At 45.0% G+C, this 14,608-nt stretch overlaps 1 protein-coding gene across 1 annotated transcript; it reads right to left on the bottom strand.

Annotated features, from left to right (window-relative positions):
- Window positions 1-1,140: 1,140 nt before the first annotated feature.
- On the bottom strand, window positions 1,141-14,403 carry HP1BP3 (heterochromatin protein 1 binding protein 3). Its single transcript, XM_057380191.1, has 12 exons — window positions 14,178-14,403; window positions 13,685-13,787; window positions 12,303-12,453; window positions 11,755-11,914; window positions 10,592-10,735; window positions 9,690-9,770; window positions 7,850-8,004; window positions 7,026-7,116; window positions 6,193-6,352; window positions 4,087-4,198; window positions 2,975-3,112; window positions 1,141-2,263 (listed from the first exon to the last, which is right to left on the bottom strand). Exons 1-12 carry the CDS (start codon window positions 14,271-14,273, stop codon window positions 1,978-1,980), a joined length of 1,677 nt encoding a protein of 558 aa, XP_057236174.1. The 5' UTR covers window positions 14,274-14,403; the 3' UTR covers window positions 1,141-1,977.
- Window positions 14,404-14,608: the final 205 nt, after the last annotated feature.

The raw sequence follows: 14,608 nt of genomic DNA, 5'->3' as shown, positions 1-14,608 counted from the left end.
AACAGAGCCCAGTCTGGCCAGGAAGTGAGACTGGGGACGAGCGAGTGGCGGAGCTGGTACAAAACCCCCAGAAGACATTTGCTCTGCTGGCAATGAAGATTTTCCCATTAATCTCAGTCACTGCTCCTGTGGCTTTTTTTTTGGCTCAGCATGCAGAAATCACTTAATTCAAAACACAACCAGAGTCCAGTGATGGGCAAGGTTTTGRCATAACTCTTAATTTAAGGTGCTCCTCTCATGATGTGAGAAATCAGTGTCACCCAGAGCAGTGTTTTAACAAATATCCATASGATTGTTAGTGTGGGAATGCCATTGGGAAGAGGGAGGTTGAAAAATGCCCAGCAGCTGTGTGAATACTCCCTGTCCCCATAAATATCCTAATACAGAGAAGTTTCTCCTATTCATCTCACCACAATGCCAACAAACCCCATGGCTTTGGTACAAGCAGCTCCAGGAACAAGCCATTAACTAATGTTTCTAATTGCTTTACATCCCTGTGGATCATTCTTTAATCAGAGCTTTCACTCTGTTGCCCATCAGCTATGATTTTTAACCTGCTGTTTGTACTCTCCTTACAGGCTTGGGAATAATTTAGGCCATTTCTATAGGATTTTTTTTAACTCCCAGTTAAAGTAGCACACTGGGAGAACAGCTGAAAAGAATAAATTCAATGAAGCTATTTTCTCCCTTTTTGTCTGTGTAATTCCCCTCCTCACAGCTCTTTGCAACAGCACGTTGGAGGTTGTCAGGTCCCATTGGAATCACAGCCCTGGGCACGGCAGAGCCAGGGATGTGGAGATGTCACTTCAGTGCTCTGAGGGCAGGTGCTGCTCCTTTGAGCAGGGYRAGGGGAAGGYTGCAGCTGGGTTTTTTTGTCCYCRCTGATCGCTGACAGGGGGGAAGAGGYGCAGAAGTTCCAACAGAGCTTTCTTCTCACTCACCTTTGTCTCCAGAGAAACCAGGGAAGAAAAAAGCACAGGAGTTGGTCCAACTACAGAGCTTGGCAGTGGCTCAGGCTAAATGACACTGGCTTGGAACAAAGATCTGCCTCTGCAGCAATCCRTGGTGACTATTCCCTCCTCTCTACCTTTCCAGGAGGAGAAGCTGTGGTGAGGAGACAAAGGACACAGAAGGCAGGCCTGGAATCTAGTTTCATTTTATTTTAGCAAACCGCATGTTCTTCACTTATCAACATCTCTACATTAGCAATTGTATAGCTCTCCAACTTCTCTTTAAAAAAGGGTAAACAAGAGGTGACAAACTCAGGCTTTTCATCTCTTAAAAACATTTGAAAGTTGGACTCAAGAAGACTTCGATATATTTTGGTTTTAAGATAGCAGATGTGGTGTGGAAACACTAATTCAAATCACCCGCCTTACCGAGAGCTGCCTCTTTTGGAGCCCCTCTGGCATCAGACCTCAGGAGATGCTGAGGATCCGACTCAGCTGCCACCCCTGGGCCTGTGGCTCTGAGGAAAGCAGCACCTCAGGGCTCAGTGCAAGTGCTGTATGTACACGGCTCCCTCAAGGAAGTGCCAAGGACCTCGGCATGCAGGGATCTAGGGAGGACTCCTCTGCAATGGGACCTTCTCATTAAAGAATCATTCCCCCAATCATCCTGTTCCTGCTGTCTAAAGATATAAAGATCTTCTTTGAAGAGTTGTTTTAAAAGCCAACCCTCCCCCCCAAAACCCACATGGAACACTATAAATGTACAGATTAAAGACATCCTAGAAAAGTCCTAAAATTATTGCAGAAAGTAAAGATGACTCGTTCCAGGGGAAGGGCAGGCACGAGGCACAGCACTGAGATCTACCAAATGCTTGGGTTGGTTTGATTTAGTTTTCAGCTTTTCCCCATGATTAAAAAAAAAAAATTAAAGAAGTGTTTAAGCATCAGAACTAAAATACAAATGCACGTTGACTTATAAAACAAGATTGTGGGTTTGACCATGGGATACCCTGACATTGGAAACATTTTACTTTTTTGCCCGGAGAGATTTCCTCATGGTGGATTTGCCCTTGGCAGAGGGTTTCACTTCCTTCCTCCCGCTGGCTGCTGGTTTCTTGGAGGAGCTGCCACCAGAAGCCTTCTTGATGGCTGGGGCTGCTGGTTTGGCTTTCTTAGCAGGGGTTTTGACCTTGGGAGGGGGCTTTGCTTTGCCTCGGCGGGCGGCGGGGGTTTTCCTTGGCTTGGGTTTGGACTCCCTTCGCTTCATCGGAGGGGCCCTACTCCGGGATTTGGGAGGGGGTCTCTTCTGCATCCTGTCAGGAAGAGACAGCACAAAARCTCAGTGGAGGCACAAACAATACCAAGAGCAGAGCTGCTGTCAGCAATTTGCATAAATGAAGCRCATCTTGGCATCCATGTCCTTTGCCAGCACATTCCATGAGCTAAATCCCAAAGAGCAAGAGCTGCTCTATGCTGAGCACTTCCCATCCCYACAGAGCTCTGCCAGTGAGGTTTCCAATCCCTCTGTTAGGCAAATAAACATATAAATAATGACAGTGAATCAGTCAGCTGTCAGAACAATTAAGAGTCCAAAGCACTCTCTCTCCTTTCTAAATGGGATTTTATTACTCAACAAACAACACTCATATTACATCCCCATTCTGAATGAGGCAGGTGTCCTATCTGGCTAAAGAGTGGCAAATAATTACTTTAGGGAAGAGTTTTCCTAAGGAAACAATAAATACAMGAAGTTTTCTGTGAAACATCACACTTTATAAAGCAGGAGACTAAAGGCAACACAAACAATAAACACAGGGTCTCTCTCATCTGGGGGAGAAAAGAGGAAGGCTTCAAATTATGCAATGGGGGAGATCAGTATCTCTGAAGGAAGGAATAATTAGAAACTTCTGCCAACACCTGTGAGCAACAGCCTTGTGGAAAGGTGACCACACCTGAGCACTCTACAGCTGTGACAGACACTTATTTCATCCAAAGGAGCCCACTCGTCTCTCATGCTGCCATACCTCTTCTTTGGTGGTGGTTCYTCCCCCTCAGATTCCTCCTCTTCAGAGTCTTCTCCCTCCTCAGAGTCCTCCTCTTCTTCCTCATCAGATTCCTCAGAATCCTCATCCTGCTGCTTCTCTGGGTAGAGCACATCTGGGCTACAAGAGGGGTCTGGTCAGAACATGATTTGCTTCTCAGGATGTGACTCCAGGGTAGRCAAGGCTTGGGTAACCCTGGCTCTCCTCTGGCACTGCAACTTCCCCCTGAGGTTACCACTTCAGTCCAATCCAGAAATGCCCCCAGGAATTTTGTGCCTGCTGCTATCCTAAACCAACATTATTTAGTCTCTGCAGTGGCAGAAACATGACAGCCTGGAAATGCACCAGCCCTAAACTGTCCCTTCTCTATTTCYATCCCTCCTTCCCCACAAACTCAGGGAGAGAAACAACAGAGGGGCAGGACCAGACTCCAGCAGTTGAGCACAGCTGAAGCTGTGAGGACTCGTGTGCAATAAAAGGAGCTGGGGAGCAGGGACTTTAATGGCTGTGCTGCCATTTGGCTCTTCCTGGGACACTAAGGCCCCATCCCTGGGCTCCACATGGCCCAGCACAATATCAGCTCACAGCAGGAGAAGAAAGGCTGGTTTAGACTCAGAGTAGCTAATCCAAGTCATCTTCCCTCCTCCCATTTCTCCTCACTTAAGGAAGGAATGGCTGGGTCCWATTGCTTAGGAGCATGCTGGCATGGAGAACCCACCCCACTCCCTGCTCAGGTGAATTGGTTTTAGCACAGGAACACTTAAATAGCCCAGCCTGCAACACAAGCAGCACAACAACCTGAGAATACTGAGCTGCCCTTATATTATATATATTCTATATTCTACTATATTCTACTATAATATAGTAGAATATTTCTACTGCCCTTAAAAGCTCCCCGGGTTAATGAAGTCAGCTTTCTTTTTACCCAATTAATACCATTATCTAGAGCATCAGATGGGTGACAATGAGGCAGTTCACCAGTGATTAAACCCCCCACAACCTCCCTGAAAATTGGAGGTTGGCTCATGAACTTCAGCCCTGCTACCTAAGCTRTGCAAAACTCCTGATCATCATTTTACAGCCAAGCTCTTTACCTGGGATAATAAGGGAAGCAAAGCTGAAAGGTTCCACTGAAGCCCTTCCCAGAAATTTGCTCCATCCAGCCATTCTTCTCACATTTCTGCAGGGTTCTCTTCAGTAGRTGCACTGTGGAAAAGAAATCAGAGAAAGGTTGTGTTACTATCTTTATCCTGCTGTCTGATCTTCCTGCWCTCTGCTGTGCCCTCTGAAATCAGAGCTGGAGTCAGAATGGGAAATCCTCTCTCAGTTTTCTAGCAAGATACAAGATATTGTTCCTGAGCACTTGGCAAGAGTGGCTTTAAATTCTTCAAAGGAAGGAGTCAAAAACAKTGCACGTTTCTGATGTCATGGGAGGCTCCTTCATAAATGATTCAACMGCACCATGTAACTACTTCTGTCCAAATTTAACCCAGGTCTCAGCCTGTCCTCCAAAGAATGCTTTAAAACAAGCCTTCACCCTGGTTTTGATCTCCTCACGTTCTAAATGTTGTACGTGCTGCATCCTTCCCCATTCCGTGGTTTGCATTTTGTTTTGTTTTTTTTTAAAGGGTAAAATGTTTGTTCTAGAAATACAACAAATGCACTTTTATTCCAGTTTTTTTATTCCAGACTTTTATTCCAGCCATTCCATTGTGCACCATGTAAGAATTGTAACTCAAACTSTGAAGTACAGGGCATCTTTGTCTCTGGCAAAGGGTTGGGGTGGTTTAGTCCGTTCAGAACCATTTTCAGCTTGAATTAGAGGGACTATTTGCATATTGAGCTCCCAGGAAAAACAAGGTCCCCTCTCAAGCACGTTCCAAAGTTTTTATAACCACAAGGCTGATTTTGCTTTGAGTGCCAAAGATCAACAGCAGCCCATAAAGGATTTGACTCCAGTCAAGTCCAGTTCTGAGATGAGGCATAAACTGGGGAGGAAAGCAGAGCTCTGGCTCTGCAGTGTGTACCTGCCTGCTTTTCACATCKCACCAGATCTTCCTCCAGTTGCTCTCAGAACAAAGCAGAGATCATCAAAGTTTCTTTTATGTAACGGAAGGAGWAAGAAAACAACAGATTGCACACTGAGATTTCCTTATCAGCCTTGCAGGAGTGACAAGCACTGGAGGCTGGCTCAACACAGACCTCTGAGGACYAGGGACATTTCCAATGGTCCTGAAAATAAACTACGTGAGGGCTTAGGAAGCCTGGAAACTCCTTTCCCTGTCCCAAGGTTAAGAAGTCACACTTGACATCAATTTCTGATCGGCAGAAGGCCTCAGGCAGCTTCTTCAGCCCTGGAACCTGTGCTGTGTGTTACCTGTTCAGTAACCCTGCACCAAACAGCTGTGCTGATACTGTGCTTCAGCTCCAGGTAAAGACTGTGGGATCAGCAATCTCCTCTCTGCTCCTGAGGTATGGCACCAGCTCAGTGACACCACAGGAACAAACTGATCTGCGTTCAGGTTTGAGTACAGACTGCTGTGAGCTCAGCCTGTCTCAATTGACCTCCAGCACCAACCAACTGCATCAGGGCTCAGCCCAAATAATTCAAGTAAGCCAACAGAACATCTGCCCTAAAGCCTCTGATCATGTAAAAGTCAAACCAGACGTTAGTGTTGCTCCTGGGAGCAAAGACATGCCAAATCTCCTTTCCAAATAAAACACCATTAGTTTTTCTCTTTATTTGTTTGACCTTTTAAAAATCAGACCCAAAGTAGGGCCTCAAACAAATCATTAAGAGGAATGCTCATGAATCTTTTTTAAAAGTTAAACTACACAAGTTCTCTAGATAAAAAGCAATTAGGAACTGCATTGATATCAAGCTGTCCCTTTCAAAGCAGAGAGTGATGGATGAAATCAACTTGGTGATTTAAGAACAATAAAATAGTTGAATACTATTCCCCCTTCCTGGCTACAGACAAGAGAATTGTACATTCTGTCTCAGGAACTGGCCTTTGTCCGGCTTGAAAGGAACTGATGGAAATTAAAACCACTGAGCATCTCTGCAACGCAAAGAGCTGAGCAGCTGCAGCTCCCTGCAAGCTCAACAGAGCACTTTAAAGGTGCTGCACAGGCACATCTGCAGCTGCAGGACTCTCCTAGCATGCAGAATAGAAGCATTACATGGATCAGTACTTTACCCTGGAAGTTGGAGTTGGTCCCTGGGTAATTTTCCAGGATATACTTCTTCAGTGCTGTGGTGGAGCAGGTCTTCGGTTCGTTCATGGCCGCAATAGCAGACAGGATGGCATCTTCCATCAGAGTCCCACCCAGCAGGGGCTTCTCCCCTGATTTCTTCAGCTATTTTCCAAGGAGGAAGAGAAAAGCATCAAGACAAAATTCTCCCAAACCAGGTCAGGACAAGCTCCTCTGCACCAGGTGGGTCGGCGCTCCTGCATTAGCACAGATACGTTTAATATTAAAACACTGCACAGGGAACGCTGCTCTCCCACAGCTGTAGGTGGGAGGACAGGCCTAGTCAGTCAGCTGGCCTGGGGGGCTTTACCAGCAACACCTCACCCCAGCCCCCAAACACACTGCAAGGATGTGGCAGTCTAAGGGCCTATTGCTCAGGGGAGGAAAGAAAGCAAAATAAATCACATCTTCCTCCATCCCACGGACCAAATGTACCCAAGAGACTTCTCTGGCACACACATGAGTAAAAGACATTGCAGGCATCTGGGCTACCTGCTGCACTTCCAGTTAGGGATGGAAAAGAAAGCTTACCCCACCAGCTCCCTACTGTGCTGGTGAGTCAGAGCTGAGCAGTGCGTGCAGCACGCTCAGCAAGAGAACAGGGGTCTGCTCCTGAAATGGAGACCAACAGCAGAACAAGAGTCCTACTGCTTCATAGGTGGACAAGGCTGAGCATGCCAGGCTGCTGAAGAAAGGGCTACCCAGTGAAACCAGGGGAGAGGACGCAGTACTGACATCCAAGGCTTGTGGTCAACAAAAGATCAACTCAGTCTCTGACCTGGAATGTCCCAGATGCTCCCTTCCCTGTGATCTGCTCTAACTGGCCCTTCTCTACAGCTCTCTGCAGGGCATTCTTCAGCAGCTGGGGTCTGAAACACAGGAGGAGAAAGCTTTACTGACACACACTGACAGCTCCAGAAACAGAGAAACAGCGCTTTGCAGCATGTGAGCAGAGCAGCACTTGGAGTGCTGTTTGCCTACATGAAGACACTTTAAACRGAGCCCTGTCAGCGAGGCTCGTTCCACAAGCAGAACACAGCACCACAGCTGGCAGCTCAGGGGTGCTGTGTGCTCAGTGTCACGGCACAGCTGGCAGCCCTGGGCACACGGCCCTGCCAAGGATCCACTCACCTTAAGCAGCACATTTGGACGTGGTGGGCACTCAGTCAGCTCCCAGGCAAACAAAGRGCTGACAAAGCCCTGTTAAAGGTGACACACAGTGTTTCCTATTTTTGCTTCCCAAGCTTCAACTYGCTCCGTACAGGTCAACTTAAAGATTACTGTACGTGTGTGCTGGCTAAAGCATCCAGATCCAAGTGGGATGAGATCCCGAGGAGAGGCCTTCACACCCAGGCAGTAAAGGGATGTGGATGTGGTTAACACATGTGGAGCAGTGCTGCTGTTGGTGTCAGGAACAAAGATGGGGTGTGGAAGGATACAGGAAAAGGCACAGCTTTTCCTCAGGCTTTCCCACATGGTCTGCAACTTGGAGAAGCACCTGGCTGCTTAAATACTGGGTTGAATCATCGTGAAGTGAGGCAGAGYCACAGGAAGGCTGCTTTTCCCCCATCCTCTGCTTGCTAAAGYAACTCCAGCACTTACCTTATATCTACTTTGAGTTTGGGGTAATACTGAGACACATATTTCTTGATGAGGCTGTATGAAGCTTCCTTGGGCTCACACAGGCGGGTGAAGGCCAGTGGCAGGACATCCTCCAGCTTCACCTGCTGCTCTGCACTTGGAGCTGAACTGCTTCTCTGAAACACACAGAATTTTATGCATTAGTGGGGCCTAAAATTCCAGGTTTCTGAACCAGCAATGCACACGTGGGGAGAAGTGCTCCTGACACTGGCTGCAGAGCTGGAAACTCAGGTGCTGTAAGGCATCTCTTTAATTTAACAACTTAAAAAGTTTCGCAGCTTAAGTGAAATAGAACAAATTTGGCTGAATTTTCATAGGAGTTTTAGGAAAACTTTATAAATACAAATTGCTGAATATCTAACAACATCTGTATTTTTATTTTCTTCCTCTTGCTATAGACATTTYCCTCTGCCACCCTTCAATGAGGCAGGAGAAAAATCATAGAATCACAGAATTATTCAGTCTGAAAAAGCCTTCCAAGATCATCAAGTCAAACCATTAACCCAACACTACTATATTCAACASTAGACCATGTCCCCAAGTGCCACATCCACACATTTTTTGAAGACTTCCAGGGATGGTGACTCCCTGGACCCCCTGTGCCAATGCTTTACAACCCTTTCTGTRAAGATGATGATACATGCTGGCACAAAACTTTAAACTCATCAATCTCTCCAAAATGAACAACTAAACAAGAGTCCTCCTTTTTTTAAAAAGTAACACAATAAAATCTTGATTGAAGCCAATGTTCCATTCTGGGTTTTCCTCCACCCTTTTTGTTACTATGAGAGGKGATGATCAGGAAAAAATGGTCTGTTCTTTATACAGAAAATGTGCTGAAGTTCAGTGATCTGATGCTGAACAGCAGCTCTGCAAACAGTGCAATGGCTGAGGGAGCTGCTGCCAGCTGAATTAATCCAAAACAGTTGTTTTGCTGCAACGCAGAGAAACTAACTGGAAACAAAGATACCCATATGCTGCAGAGAGAGGTGATGTGTCAGCAGGTATCAGGTGCCTTGCTCCCACTTCTCGTGGAGGCAGTGAGCTCTGTTAGAAAAGTTCCACTGCAGTTAGGTCCCTTCAGTGCCCTACACCAAGTGTGTGGACATTTCCTTCAGTTTTAGGGCTTCTGGTCTYCCCAGGAGTAAAGAGATGAGGACCAAGGCATTACCTGTCTAACGTCATCTGTCTGATCCCAAGGGATCGGCAATTCCAGCTAAACGTTTTGTAACGGCAGCGTTAGGAACGTGTTTCACACACTCAGCATAGCACAGGGAGATCAGCAGTACTGGAAGCACAACTAACTGTGAAGCTCAAAAAACCACCCCCTTCACATTACTCCATAAGACATCCAGAAGCCTTAGGATATTTTCTTCTTCCCCTCTCTGCCCTCACAGCTGATGGGAAAACATTCCCCTCAGTCCTAAAGAYTGGAGTCTTCTCTTTATCCACTCAACAGATAAACCAGACGCAGTGGTAGCATAATACCTGAAAGGCACATCTCTCTACCAGGTAAAGGCAGAGGAAGAGTTTCCTGGTTATTAAGTTTTCAGCCTCTGAACAAAAGCCTAGAAGGTTAATGTAAACATTTTAAAACAGATTTTGATCACTTGACTACGGTTTAATTCCTCATAGTAGCTTTCTGATTCTGATGCCAGTGGGATRACGGGTGTTTTAATTGCTGTATTTGGGGAGGAAAAGCACAGCAAGGAGAACACTAGGTTGGGGTTACATATATTGGGTTAGGCAAGTATGCTTCAGTGCAATAGATTTCAGTGTTGTTTAAAATGAKACACCTTACCTTTCTGTCTCTGGCTTTTGGAACAGTTTTTCCTGCATTAGACACCACCACAAAGCTCCCAGAAGCTCCCTTTCCTTTCACCTAGTTCAAGAGAAAGACCATTTCAGTTCTTAAGGGAGTAACTCAGAATAACAACAACCTTAGACTCACTGAYATCATGATGCAGATTCTGAATGTAYTGTCACCYTGCAGAGGGTTTTTATGGCAGAGGCCTGATTTGAACCCACTAAAACTTCAATTAGACCAGAAACTGCAGCCAGACRTTAGGACATACTCTGCTGTCCTGACCAGGAGATCCTGACAGATACAGGCGTAAATTGCAATGTTCAAACCCACACTGCTGCAGAAGTGACACTGCTGGACTCGTGTGCTGCTGCAATGCTGTGTGACACAAATCCCACAAACGGCCATGATTTGTACAAAAACCAACTGTACMAAGTATGTGACTAACACAGTGCTGAAGTCCTACCACTGTCCAACAAAGCAGAGACAGAGGCTGATGAACCTCCATGAGGGAGAACGTGGTTATTCCACAGATGTGTTAATGGAGTTAAATTCCTATGTAGTTCCCAGAATCATGGAATGGTTTTGGCTGGAAGGGGTCTTAAATGTCACCCAGTTCCACCCCCTGCCATGGACAGGGACACCTTCCAYTATCCCAAGTTGTTCCAAGCCCCGTCCAACCTGGCCTTGGACACTTCCAGGGATTGGGCAGACACAGTTTCTCTGAGCAACCTGTGCCAGGRCCTACCCACCCACACAGGGAAGGATTATTTTCCAGTATACCATCTAACCTTGTTCTCTGGCAGTGTGAAGCCATTCCCTCTCACCCTGTCAGTCCAGGCCYTTGTAAAYAGTCCCTCTCCAGCAATGCCATTCCAGTGTTGCTCCATAGCTCTTACCTGCCTAATGATTCCYCTCTCCAGCTCCCTTTTCAGTGCTTGCTTCAGGAGGTATCCCCTCCTCTCCAGCTCCAGGGAAGGATATTTGTGGATGATGTATTTCCGTATTGCAACGACCGAGGCACCACTCTTCTGAAAGCAGGCCTGGAACAGAAACAAAACATTAGAAACCACCTGTACTGGAATTATCCTGAATGGGGCTGCAAGAACAGAGACTGGACTGATCTCCACCACAGGATGTCAGGGCTGGCCTTTTCCCCACTGACTCAAGGGTAAAAAATATGACTAACAAAATACTCAACTTTTCCCTTCTGAGTAGTTGAAGGGCAACACAAACACCACAAAAGCAGCACAGCAAGCACATATCTACTACTCCCCTGCTTTGAAGCACTCACATGGAATGGCTTAAAATACAAAATACACTCACTTTTTGGTAAACCAATGCTGCACAACTGGTTTACTAACATTTTATTAATGTCAAACAGAGTAATCATTAAGTCAGAACAACATGCCAATTTTTTTTTAAGAAGATGGAGCACTGACATTAGTAAACTTKCAAAAAACCTAAGGTGAAGTTCATCTTTTGAAGATAGATGGAAAGGCCATCTTGCAGTTAATGCTGTTGGGAGTCCAGGCCTTCTCTCAAGGGAACAACCAAGCCTTGAGGGGAGARCAGCAGCACAGCTGCAACAGCACAGATCTCCTCTTAAAATCAGAAGGGATAAAGTAAACCAAGATCAACACCACTTTGGAATGCAGGTTTACAGTACCTCCATCTGTCCTGAGTTACAGTAAGTTAAGGCTAAAAAAAGAACATGCATCAAATGGATGGATGAATCCAGGTAAATGAACTTAAATGTGACTAAGAAGCACAGCAAATAAAATTATGACAGCAGTCAACCAGGTTATGCCATCTTAGCTGCTCCTCATAATGTAACTAGGGAGGGAAATGAATTCTAAACAAAGAAATCAGCTACAGGGCCCCTCATCTTCCTTATGGACTCACATGTCAGCTCACAAGCATGCCCACGTTACACACTCAGCTTCCTGCTAACACATAGCACTGTCACTGTACCTCAGCAAGCTATAAACATGTGTTTTAGGCACATAAATTGCTCTGYTTTGTGACAGATGAATAAAAACCACATTTGTGTCCTGCATACCTTGATGGCCTCGGTTAAAATCGCATCCATTTTGGGCCGGGAGGTGGCTGCCATCTGAGTCTGCTTCTGTGCCCGAGCCAGCTGGCTGGCAGAGAGTGTGGCCCACGCAGGGATGGTCTTCTTCACCTTCTTCTCCTTCTCCTTAGACTGATCCTTCTCTCTTAGGGAAAATACAAAGCAGTAGCAAGATAAGAGGCAATAAAACAAGCCAACAAGCAGTACAAGAACAAAAAAAAACCCACCCCAGAACGTCTGACATTATTTAAATTAATGTAATTTAAAGAATATTTGGATGTTTCTATCAGTAAAAAAGAGATCCTGTATCAATATTCAGCCTCACATGTGTTCAAGAACAGCAGCTACACACGATCAATAGCATCTTCCTGAGAAATATCTTAAGGAGAAGCATCTTAAGGCACTCATCTTACTTCCTCCATCTTTCCCGCTGTCTTTTTTTCTCTGTAACTAGGGAAACCTGAAGGAAGTAGAACCTGACTTCCTTCAGAATCCTACCCAAATCCCTGCATACAGCACCAAGCAAGCCTTACTCCTTTTTGGTTTCTTCTGAGGACTTTGTTTCCCCCTTCCCTTCATTCTCAGGTTCCTTTGGCTGTTCTGGTTCACTGGATGCAGCAGGCAGGGTTTCAGTCTCTTGTTCCTCTCCAACAGAGGCAGATTCCTCAGAGGTGACTTCTGCATCTAGAAAATGTGAAAAAGCATCAAGATACTGTCCAAAACCAGCTCTTATTTTATAGGAAGGTAGAGGGAAAGATAAGCCAAATTTAAGAATGTGCCTCACTATTTCCCATCATTTTTTTCACTAATTTAAATGTGTTATTGAAATGCAACTTTATAAGTGAAGAAAAGTACTGAAAAGAGCTTCAATAAAGATGCAATCAGTCCTCAAATGCAAAAAATATGATGCAACATCTTCACAATTAACCAATTCCACCAGTATTCTCCTCTTAACTCCACAAGCTGCTGTTGCAGACAGGCCTGGGATTCTAAGAAGTAGCTTTGCTTATGACCCAGTTATTTTCAAACACAAAAGCACCTGAAGGATAATTACAATTCCATCACATTTCTCCAGACTTGGCAAAGCTTTAGATGGCATGTGCATTGGCAGGAGCACTTGTGTATCAGAAGGATCAAATCCAGTCAGAAATCAACTCACCRAGGAAATAAAAAATACATAAAAGTACATTTACCTGAGAACTGTCCTTAGAGACTGGGCTGSCCTCTAGATAAGATGCATATAAACTGAAATCCCACACTTTTTGGATAAAGAACTGCCCACCAACACTGCTCTGGGCAGCTTAAGATTTCCTGATACATTCCTGTGCATAGTTTTCCCACAGAAGCACTTAAAATGCACAGTGAATTAAAAGTTGGTTTTGTATGTAGTTTTTTTATTTGTGACACCAAAGAGGACAAAGCCAGTGAAACCAGCTGACTGTAGTAGTGAAATGACACATTCTGAGACACTGAGGTGAAGCTAAGACCAGACATGTGAATATCAGACTAGATTTCATTGACATAGACACATTGTGGTAAAATGTTTTTGCTGAGAAAAATAAAGAAAAGAATTGAATACTTCATTTTTCCATTCATTAACTCCACCTTTTGATCTCAAGCCATCTTTCTGATATTACCGAAACTCCACAATTTCTTTACCCTAAAGGATGTGCAAACTTAAAAGGGACCATATTTAGCCAGATTTTCATGTCTGGAGCAACACAGGACATAAAAGACAAAATAAATGGGTTGAGACTGAAAACAGTGTCTGCAAAACACAACCTGCCAATAATCCTGGAAGAGTTTGTGACAGGGAGCCAAGCATTAATAATATTTTCATTCTGGCTGTAGGGTTTTTCAGAACACCAGCCTATGTTTGGATATACATTAATCCACTGTAGAACTATGACTGTACCTGCTTTGACCTCTTCCCCTTCGGCAGGTTTGCTTTTGGGAGGAGTTTCCCGTGAAGAAGCATTCACTGAGCGTCGGATTGGCATTGTGTCGTCTTCCACTTTCTACAAAAAGCACACGAAAATCAGCACAGATGCTGGAAATAATTGGGAAATTTTGAAATGGGATTAAAGTAAATCAAAGCAGCGTAGGTAGAAATATTCTGTTTTGGATTTTTCAGGATGTTAAAAGATAGTAGCCCTCAAATCAGCTTCTTCAAAGCATACTAAGAGAGGATAGTTCCATATTTTACCGTTACAAATTTAAGTGAGAGGARCATTTGAGGATTTTGACAGATACATCATCTCAGGGAAAGCAGGGAAGGGGAAGCAGTTTGTTAGACTCCCAATGGAKTTTCCCAGAAGCAGGGGAGAAAGAGTACTGAGTAACCTTCAGCAGGACTGGAAGTCAAGGACTGATCCAAGGGCAAGYTTGGAGAAAGGGCCAACCCCTACCTCACTTAACTTGTCCGTGTGGATCAGCTGAGCGCCCGTTAAGAGTGGAAGCGCCTTATGATGCACGGGTTCAGCTTCAGACAGATCAGTCGCCATTTAAATTAATTTCTAGCCCCAAGTGCAGGTAACTGGGTAGAGCCCCAGGTTTTAACCCCAAGGACTTTTTCCTAATGGTTTTCACAGTGCAGTGAGGAGTCAACCTAAAGTACAGAAAAGATGTGGTGTGAAAATTAACAAAACAAAAACATCTACGTCCATGTATCTATCAAATTAAAGAAAAGGATAAATGACTTACAGCTCATGACTAACACAACTGACAAGCAACACTTGCATTCAACAAAGGTGCTAAAACGTGTATGCAAACTGGAGAGCTATGGATGGAGCAGAAATGGGAAAGGTGCAAGCCAGACCTGCTCCATTAGAACACGGCT

This window comes from Malurus melanocephalus, unplaced genomic scaffold (genome assembly GCF_030028575.1).
Source record: "Malurus melanocephalus ecotype Western Australia unplaced genomic scaffold, MMel_1.1 scaffold_440, whole genome shotgun sequence".
Lineage (NCBI taxonomy): Eukaryota > Metazoa > Chordata > Aves > Passeriformes > Maluridae > Malurus > Malurus melanocephalus.
The sequence above is the reverse complement of the archived record's forward strand: the minus strand, read 5'-3'. Positions and strand labels throughout refer to the sequence as shown.